This window comes from Pan paniscus, chromosome 15 (assembly GCF_029289425.2).
Source record: "Pan paniscus chromosome 15, NHGRI_mPanPan1-v2.0_pri, whole genome shotgun sequence".
Lineage (NCBI taxonomy): Eukaryota > Metazoa > Chordata > Mammalia > Primates > Hominidae > Pan > Pan paniscus.
The window spans coordinates 23,580,523-23,591,416 of NC_073264.2; the positions used below are offsets into that span (position 1 = coordinate 23,580,523).

General features: G+C 36.5%; 1 gene segment (V, D, J or C); it reads left to right on the forward strand.

Annotated features, from left to right (window-relative positions):
* Positions 1-237: 237 nt before the first annotated feature.
* On the forward strand, positions 238-1,557 carry LOC129393761 (T cell receptor alpha variable 8-2-like). The segment is given in 2 exon segments: positions 238-283; positions 419-1,557. Coding segments are annotated over 2 exon segments (411 nt in total).
* The last annotated feature ends 9,337 nt before the right edge of the window (positions 1,558-10,894 follow it).

Consider the following 10,894-nt stretch of genomic DNA (forward strand, 5'->3'; position numbering starts at 1 on the left):
CCTTCCTGAGCGGCTTTATCTCACAGCTCACTGAGGTGCACATTCTGAGTAGGATCAACACCAGAGTGGTTGTTGTCAAGAGAGCAGCTCTTACTAGTGGTCTCTAGGCCTTACCTAAGCAGGGAACTCTTGAATCCTAGATTTTCCTCATTATAAGGACTCACCATCCTCTGGCACATTCCTTCCCACTCAGGAGATCTTCTAGAATAGAGCTCTCAGCTTCCTCACTGCCTAGCCATGCTCTTAGTGGTCATTCTGCTGCTTGGAATGTTCTTCACACTGAGTAAGTATAATAATATTGTTTCCCTGCTCCCGTCTCCATACAAGGAACATTGTTCCAATCGGAATCTAAATAGAGACTCTGTCTCATTACAGGTAGATCTGTTCTGGTCTCAATAACAGAGTGTTGATGTTGCAGGAGGAACCAGAGCCCAGTCAGTGACCCAGCTCGATGGCCACATCACTGTCTCTGAAGAAGCCCCTCTGGAACTGAAGTGCAACTATTCCTATAGTGGAGCTCCTTCTCTCTTCTGGTATGTCCAATACTCTAGCCAAAGCCTCCAGCTTCTCCTCAAAGACCTAACAGAGGCCACCCAGGTTAAAGGCATCAAAGGTTTTGAGGCTGAATTTAAGAAGAGTGAAACCTCCTTCTACCTGAGGAAACCATCAACCCATGTGAGCGATGCTGCTGAGTACTTCTGTGCTGTGGGTGACACAGTGCCTGGGACTGCAGGAGGAGCTGAACACAAACTTCCTGAGACACTGAGGTTTTCAGGAACTTGAGGGCACAGCCTGACCTATTTGTAGCAAGGTCTCTCATTTGATGAAAGTGAGAAAGGTGGAAGAACAGAGCCATGAGGAGTGCTTGACTCCAGAGAAGAAACAGAGACTTCAACACGTTCCTTCTTTTACTACTGGGTCACATCAGACAAGACGTAGAAGAGACAGACTTCTATGACTATTCTCCTTCTGCTTGGAAATACCACACTGAAGATGGTCAAGTTTTTTTTTTTTTATTATACTTTAAGTTTTAGGGTACATGTGCAAGATTTTAAATTAGTGTGACCAGTACTGGACTCCTGATCCTCTCCTTCTCACTGCCAACATGCTGCTTCTATTACCTTTTGTTTTTCAATCGACAGCATCTCATTCTTTCAGAATCTCTGTCCATAGCCTCAGAGTTGTTTTTGACTCTTATTTTTTCTTTCACTATTCACATTGAATCCGTCAAGAAATTCAGTTGGCCCTAACTACAAGATTGACCCATAGTTTGACCACTGCTATCTCTTTGGTCAAGCCGCCCTCATCTCAATGAATTACCGTAATAGCCTTCCGAATGGTTTCCCTGCTTGTCCTCCTACAGAACATTCTTAATACAGCAGCCAATGAGATCTTTCAAATATAGATAGGTCACTCATCTGCTCCAATCTTTGCAATAGCTTCCCATTTCTCTTAGAGTAACATCAAAGTACTTACAGTGACCTGTAGGAATGCGTGATCTATCTCTTGTTACATTTTTAAAACACCAACAAAAAAATAACTTTGACAACCCTGAATTCTATACCAGTAAAAATATCACAAAGAAATTATAGTAAAGACATTCTTGAAAGGAAAACTGAGAGAATTCATTGTGAGCAGACCTGCTATAAACGAAGGCCTAAAGGAAGTTATTCAGGCTGAAGGGAAAGGATACCAGAGGAAAATTTGCAACTTCAAATACAAAGGAAGAACAACAGAAATAGTAAATATATGATAAGATACAAGAAACTAGTTTTCATTTCTCTTTTACAGTCAGCTTTATTGAGGTATAAGTTATATACAAAAACTATACATATTTAATATATGCAATTTGATGAGTTTGGACATATGCATACAACCGTGAAACCATCATCACAATCAAGGCAATAGACATGTTTGTCACCTCTAAAAGTTTCCTTGTGACTCTTTGTTTTTGTTGTTATTGCTGCTGCTATTGTTGTAAGAAAAATTAACATGAGATTTACCCTCAATAAATTTTCAAGTGCTCAAGCCTGTATTGTTAACTATGGACATTATGTTGTATAGCAGATCTTTAGAACTTATTTTTACATAACTAAAACTTTAAAACCATTGAACAACAACTCCCAATTTCTCCCTCCCCCCAGTCCCTGGAAACCATTATTTTATTCTCTGCTTCTATGAATTTGACTATTTTAGATACCTCAAATAAGTGTAATCATGCATTATTTGTCCATCTGTGACTGGGTTATTTCACCTAGCATAATCTCCTCAAAGTTCAATTGTGTTGTCACAAATGGCAGGATATTCTTCTTTTTCAAGGCCGAGTAATGTTTAATTGTATGAATATACCACAATTTATTTATTTATTTGTCACTAATCTTTTTTTTCCATATCTTGCATATTGTAATACCACATGCAGAAGAATAAAATTGAACACCATACACAAAAACTTACTCAAAATTAATTAAAGACTTAAGCATGATACCTGAAAGTGTGAAACTACTAGACGAACACGTAGAGAAAAAGCTTCATAGTATTGGACATGACAGTGATTTCTTGGGCATGACACCAAAAGCACAGACAATAAAAGCAAAAAAAGACCCATGATATTACATCAAACTAAAAAGCTTCTGTACAGCAATGGAGCAATTTATGGAAAGGGAGAAATATTTGCAAACCATATATTGATAAGTGGCTAATATACAAAGTATGCAAGGAACCATAAAACTCAGTAACAAAAAAAAAACAAGTTTAAAATGGGCAAAAGACTCAAATAGACATTTCTCCCAAGAAGACAGACAAATAGTGAACAAGTATATGAAAAGGTATTCAGTATCACTAATCGTCAGGGAAATGCAAATCAAAACCACAATGAGATATCACCTCACAAATGTTAAGATGACCATTATTTTTTAAAAAGTTAAGTATAGGTGAGGCTGTGGCAAAACTGAAATCCTTGTACAGTGTTCTTGGGAATGTAAAATGGTGTAGCTGCTATAGAAAACATTATGGAGTTCCTCAAAAAATTTTAAATAGAACTACCATATAATCCCAAAACCCTACCTCTGGGTATATATCCAAGATAATTGAAATCAGGATCTCAAATAGATATCTGTATTTCCATGTTAATTTAAGCATTATACACAATAATTTCTCTTTTTAATTTATTTAAAATGCATAGACTGTTGAAATAAAATGTTATAAAATTCCCCGTTGGGGTTTTCAAAGTCTAAAGATGGAAGGCATCTGACAACTATAACATGAAGAAATGAGGGTAAAGTAACCTATATACAATTTCTATATTTTTCATGAAACAGTATAAATAAATATAAACAGACTGTGAAAGATTAAGTAGTAAGCATAGTAGTAGTAGGCAATCCTAATAGAAACCACTAAAAACATAATACAAAAAGAAATAGTCAAAAATCAAATAGATACATTATAACAGAATAATAAGAGACCAAAACAAAGGGCGGAAGTGGAAAATGAATACTGAAGTAATAGACTTAAATACAACCATATTAATAGTTACATTAAATGTAAATGGTCTAAACACAGATATTTAAAGACAGAGATTGTCAGTATGGATTTTTTTCTTAAAGAAGACCCATCTACATACGAACTGACTTTAAATACAATGACAAAGATTAAAAGTAAAAGAATGGAAAAAGAGATCCATGAAAACACTAATCAAAAGAAATCTGGAAGGGCTATATTAACATCAGACAAATGGGACTTCAGAAAAAGAAATATTAAAGAAATAAAGTGAAATATTACATAATTATAAAAGGGTTGCTTCACTAAAAAAAGTTTAAAGTGCTTGTACCTACCAACAAAGCTTCAAAATATTTGAAGCTAAAATTGTTAGAACTAAAAGAAAAATAGACAAAACCACTATTACACTTGGAGACTTAAACCCTTTGTGTTCAGTAAATAATAGAACAAGTATTATAGTTAGAGAATCAGCAAAGATGCAGCAGACCTGCTCAACACTATTATATTGACATTTATGGAACACTCCAGTAAACAACAGAAAGAACATAAAGCCATGCTTAGAAGAAAATTTATAACAGTAAACATTTACATTAGAAAAAGAAAAAAGGCTCAAATCAATAATTTTGTTTCTTCCCTCTGTGTGTCCCCAGTGGTGATGTCCTGCATAGAAAAAAATAATCCTAGCAATCCAAGAAACTCTGTTTTTGAGTTCAGGCAAACAAGAGTATTTTCTGCTGTTACTGCACCAGGTACCCAACTGGAAAATGATATGTCTCATATTTTATACTGCTCTCCTATGCTTAAAGATTAAAATGAGATTAATTCTATTTATATCACATGTCACAGTTCTGGAGGAGGTTATGAGCCTTCCTATTATAGTAATGATATCAGAAAGGGTACAAGATAAGTTTAGTCCTTCATCTTTTAAAAAAATATATCAGTTATGAAGATTGTTTGCCACGAAATGAATTCCGTTATATACATTATAAATTATATAGCACATTATAGGGTACCTTACAATACATCTGCATATTTTCACACAAGGTGAGATATCACTAATTATTAAATGGAACTATGCCACTATGTTTTTCCTTAGCTTTTCAAGGGATAAGCACAAGAATGTTCAAGTTATGCAGAGGGTCAAGCCTAAGAACAAATGGGAAAGCTGATAGAATAAAGAAAGAGTCAGGCTAGGTTCTGGACTAGCTGGGACTAACATATAATAAGTCCATAAGTGCAGAATGAACTGGATGTGAGGAGTGTATAACCCTTCTCCATTTCAACGTGCCCACCTTTTGCTTTATTTTTCGCTGAATGCCTCTCAATATAACAATGTAGCAACACACTGACATCTCATTTAAGTGTCAGAAGCATTATGGGACATGATAGAGGGAACAATCAGCTTTTCTGTGTCCTATTTGATCTTTGAGAGTATAAAAATCTGAATTTTTTCTGTGGGCAGGTATAGAGGGCGTATATGATAATTTTGTGTACTTTCTGCTCAATTTTTCTGTAAACATAAAACTGCTATAAAATAGTCTATTAACTTTGAAAAATCAATTTTAGTTTAGAAGCTAAAAAGAAAAAAGAAAAATCAATCCAATGCGCTCAATCTCATAGAAAATATTTGCTACAACCAGTTCGGATTATTTCTTACTTTCCTGCCTTGTGTACTCTCTTCAACTTTTTGTGTTGGTGCTTCGTTGGTTTGTGTACTTACTATGCAGCATGCATTATGTAAAATTTTGCATATATTATATAATTTAAGTATACTAACATGAAAGTAGAAATAACTTCTGTTAGGAAAAGAAATATAATAAGTAATTTAAAAGAATAAGTTTATGGATTGGATAGGGTGTGTAGAACTCTCAACTCTGTCGTTATTTGAATTATAGTAGAAACGTTAACAAACATCTTAAATTTCAATTTTATCATCTGCTTACAGGAGATCATCATGATCATCCTGTCGGAAGTTGTTCCAATTATCCAATAATAAAATATCTTTCAAGGGCTTAGCTCATATTCTAGCACAATGTAAACATTTAATAAATTATTATAGGTAAAGAAATGGAGGCCCAGAAAACATAACTAATTTTGCTCATAATCAGAAACCTAGTGCATTATAGAAAGAACACTGAGTTTTGAAATCCTAGCTATAAAATTTAAGCTAAATATCTTCAACTTATGATATCACTGATCTATTCTCTTGAATACATATATTGGAAGTAAAAGATGAGCAGCTAGAGAAAAGTAGAGGAAAAGAGAGAAACCAGGGGAAGCACTGTGAAACCACCAAACATGTATTATCTCTTCAGATATTCAATCACACAGATAGGCATACTCCTTGATGGCCATTTGTACTAGGGCTGCAGGACTTGATAAAAGAGAACCTACAACAACATTCTGTAACCTTCAATTGATTTGTTGCCCTAGATCTGGTCTGCATCTCTCTACAAGGTTATAAATGTAATGTTCTTTTCAGCTGTTTCTCCTTGTATTAACGAAATGGAAAATCCTTTCTCTTCTGTCCTGACACAGCCCTGATTATTAACTGGAGTCACAATATTTTTCTTTCTATTGTTATACAAACTGTGTGGAAAGTATTCTCTTTATTCTCAAGACTATGATTTAATCCAGTGAGTAAGAGGGAAGATCAAGATAGTTAGCTTGATTTTTCCATTATTCAGTAGATGGGCCTTTATATAAATGAAGCGGGAGACTGGCAGTTTACTCCTATACTGTGTGAGCTTCCTTTCATTAAGACCTCGGTGTCTTACAGCTTCTCATGACTCTTCTCTCTCCCACTGTCACCTTCTATAGCAGCAGGCTCTTTCCTGGCAGATCTTAATGTGGGAATTAAAAAAGGATTGATGTGTCCACATATTACCACAGACAGATTGATAGGGTCAGGCTAGAAAGAATTATGTAGAAAAACTCGGCGATAGAAGCAAAAGGCAGAATGGGATGTACCGCTGAGCCAAAAAATACAAGGCAAGAAAAGATAACAGAGATCGAATGCCCATAAATGTCCTTATTTCTGTGCTAGGGCTCTGTGACTGCAGGTACAACAGAGAACACATGAGATCCTAAGGAAAGAGTGTATGTACTGGGCGTTGGAGGCCTGTGAGTACCATCAGAACTTCCTGAGTTTCTTCCAAATGTCCTTTCTTCAGTAGGTATATCTCTGAAGCACCTGTGTGTTGAATGAAGAATTACCTAAAGGGCTGAATCTTTCTCTTCTTACCTTTTCTCTAGTCAGTGCCAGACTTTAGGGTATGTGTCCTCTGGGATCACAGACCTCATTGAAAACAAATCCCAGTATCCCAGTATGGCTTCCATTCTAGTGGAAATGGGAAGGCAGGCCCCCATTGTGCTCCTCTCCTGGGGGTGAATGTTCACTGAGGTTCTGCAGTACCTCTATGCCATGGCTCTCCTTTAGTCCTGGAAACAGCATTCAGACTCCAGTCAGTCATAGTAGTCACTCAGGATCTTACAGCCAGCTCAGCAACAAACAAAAACATAGTCTGGGGCTCATAGCATCCCTTCCAAAGACTAGATTTTCTGATTTCAGGTACAAGATTCTTGTGACAAATGACAAAAACAATTTGTCAATTCTTCCGAACAGAAGGTCCAGCAACCTGAACCTCCCAGGGTGGACCAGAGAGATGCTGTTGTATATGACCATGCTCTGAGAGGCATGAGAGTGACAAATGAGGCTGCTACCGTGTGATAGCCCTATGACAAAAATGAAAAGGATGGCAGCCTTGGAAGCCAGTTGAAGAAAACATACATAAAACACACTAGCAAGAACAGAATGCTTACTCTTTCTTTTTGATAAGAAGGCCCATCTGTCATATGCTTCCTTGGTCTAGGGACCAGGTTACAATAATAATGATGATAATGATATTAAAATATATCATTTAATATCATTTTCATTAGTAATAAATAAAAAACAAGATCAAGTAAGTAAGCACGAAATTCAAGTAATTAGAAGAAAAAAATAAATCTAAGGAAATCATGAAAATGGTACAGATAAATGTATAAGCATAACTAAATTATGAGAAAAAAGAAAAAATAGAATTGGACAATTTTTTAAAAATTGAATCATGAAAAAATTAGATTAACTCTTCTTTTATTGAAGTAATTATTCAAAAAAGAGAGAACCTATGTAATAGGTATTATACAGGTGTATAGATACATTTATATATACATTATATCATTTTCTATCATTTTGTTATCTTAATTTATGTTTTAGTTCTCCGTGTGTTTCTCCTTCCTTCACCTGTTTTCAAGCAGGTGGTGTCTCTGTGCTTCAACATGTAAGTGATGATGCCTGGGAAGACAGAAAGCTGTGTTTGCCTGTAGAGTCTTCTGGCTTGTTTTGAAAAATCTAATTTCTTTCAGGAATAATAGGGTTTATGGAAGTGGGAGAGGTGGAAGGAGGTTTTTTGCTATAAATAGAAAAGAGAATGGCTTTTCCAGGAGAGAATAAAGGGGTCTGTGGGTCCTGGGCAGCAGGGAACAGGTCGTTGTTTCTTGACAACTCTCTGAGAATTAGTAAGACCCAAGAGTGGGATGGCTGTTTGATAATTAGAAAGAGTTCCCAGGCTTGCAAAAGATTTTGGGGACTCCATAAACCTGAAAAACAGAAACCTTCCACTTAGAATACACACCTAACATGAATAGTTTATAACATATTGGATAAGAAGGCTATGTTTGTGATTCCACTCACAGACCATAGTGATACCATTTATAGTTAAATTGGCTTGTGAGAACGATTACTAGGCAAAGAATAGAACTTGTCTTGGTTGTCTTTATAATCACATACACAGGTCTGTCTCTTTGAAGCATTAGATCTCAACAGTTCTTAAGTTTGGATATTGGGCTAGGACAGATGAAGAAGACCTGGGGATCCCTCAGCTCAGCTCTCATGGCTTCACATTGGATGTGAGCACAGAGGCTGTCAAAGACTTTTCCCAACAGGCTAAGGGATAGGGCAAACAGTCACGCTCATTGTGGATTACTCAGAATTCCCTATGAGAGAGGCATAAAAAGGTTGTAAATTCGGTAGTAATCCTGAATTTACAATCTTATGCAGTTCTCCCCATCAATAGGGAGCAGACTTCGTGATCTCTGCACGCCAAAGGGGGAAAGAAGATCAAAGCTTCTTTTCATGCTTTAACAGGTATTAGCAAAATTCCGAGAAGGATTGCCAATATCCTGTTCATAATGAATCTAAACTGGAGTGAAAAGGAAGAGGTAAGAGCCCTCCTTACTAATAAGGAGGCAGAGCTTCCTCCACCCTTCAGTCTTCCAGCCTGAGGCTCAGCCACCTACCTCTGTGTGCTATGTTCTTTTGGCACCTGCATCCTGTCCCCAGTGGTGCTGCTAGGCTTATGGCTCCCAGTGTCAAGGCAGCAAACTTATTCTCAACAGGTGTATAGGGAAAGGCAAACTCAGTGAATCAAATATTTTTAATATTCTGAAAAAATGATCTGGAAATACAAACATATAACATTTAATAAATATTATTTATAAATTATATGAACTATTATCAACTTCTCTTCCTCTGCCTCAGCCATGTCAGTAACTCAGTTATTCTCTCTTATTTCTTGGCATTATATGATACTCGAGATTATTCAAGTGTATACATTGGCCTATAATAGTTGCTTTTCTGTTTCTATCCCCTAAATATTGGTTATATTATCTTATTTTTTGCTCCTACATGAATGGGACCTACAATATAAGCAGTCCCCACTTACACACACACTTATGCTTAAATCTCAATAATCTCCTACTAGAGGATGCAGTGCAGGTCTCTTTAATTTATGGTTACTTTTTTCCAGTTTCTTCCATTTCAACAATATGCACATTTTGTTTTTTGTGCCACCTCACAATTTTTCTTTCCTGACTCTTTGTTTCCTTGAGAGGATCAGGCAAGAGGAAACTGACTTCTCTCATCTATCCATACCCACTCTGTGATCTTAGATAGGCTTCTTCCTCTATCATATGGAGACAATTTTACCTACTCTACCTCTTACAGGATTATTCTGAATTATCTTCCAAAATGAAGATTTCTTTGCATCAAATAATATAGAACTAGGAAAGAATTATATATATGATGAGATGAGCCTCATTGTATGGGTGAAGTAAAATGTGGAGTATTTCTGAAATGGATTGTATATTAAATTGCAATCTGGTTAGAGGTTTAAATCACTGAAGAGGTAGTTATTCATAAAAACTGAATTAGAGTTGCTTTGATAAATTAATCAGGAACACAGACCAGTTAATTAATTTATAGCACCTGTTAACATCCAAAGAAATTAAACCTTTCTTCTCAAAATTAAGCTCTAACCATTTACACTATAGTCATTTTAAGAATTTTAGGATTATGGGCCAGGCGCGGTGGTTCACGCCTATAATCCTAACACTTTGGGAGGCTGAGGCAGGTGGATCACCTGAGGTCAGGAGTTCGAGACCGGCCTGGCCAACATGGCAAAACCCTGTCTCTACTAAAAAATACAAAAATTAGCCAGGCGTGGCAGTGGGCACCTGTAATCCCAGCTACTCAGGAGGCTGAGGCAGGAGAATCGCTTGAACCTGGGAGGCGGAGGTTGTAGTGAGCTGAGATCGTGTCACTGCACTCCAGCCTGGGCAAAAAAGCAAGACCCCATCTCAAAAAAAAAAAAGAAAGAATTTTAGGATTATGTAAAGCTACTAATTGGCTTACAGAAACTGACTAAAATAGGAGGTCTTTTCCTTGGAAGGAAAAGATGTAATAATCTCAGTTTTGGATAAAATTGGGTAGAACAGATTTCCCTACAATGGTTAAAGGGATAAAAACACAACATATCCCCAGCATCTACATTACAGACTTAAATTAAGGAAGTAAAAATATCTCAATAGTTGAGTTGAGGAAGTGGGTCAAGGATATGAATATCCACAGATGCTGACAAGGGAAATATATGTTATATTCATAAAATTCAAAGTAATTAAAATAGGTAAGTATACATGTCCACTTAGGTTAGATGTTAATTCTTAATAATTAACATAATGATCTGAGGCTGTTTGTGTGCCACTTCTACATCTCAAACTTTGACGTGGATCCCCTGCAGATCTTGTTAAAGTACAGATTATGATTCAGTAGGGTCTGAAATTCTGCATTTCTAATAAGCTCCAAGGTCATAGTGAAGCTGCTATTCTGCTGAGCAAGGTTTCCACTATCTGAGAGGCAGTATTCCACAGGACCTAAGTGGGTCCACTCTTTAGCCACACTGCCTAGATTAGAAGCCTGGCTCTGCCCGCTTACTAGCTGTATGAGTATGGGAAGATTAATGAACTTCTCTGTGTCTCAGTTTCTTCATTTGAAAAATGAGAATCATGTTAACTTCCTCCAGTG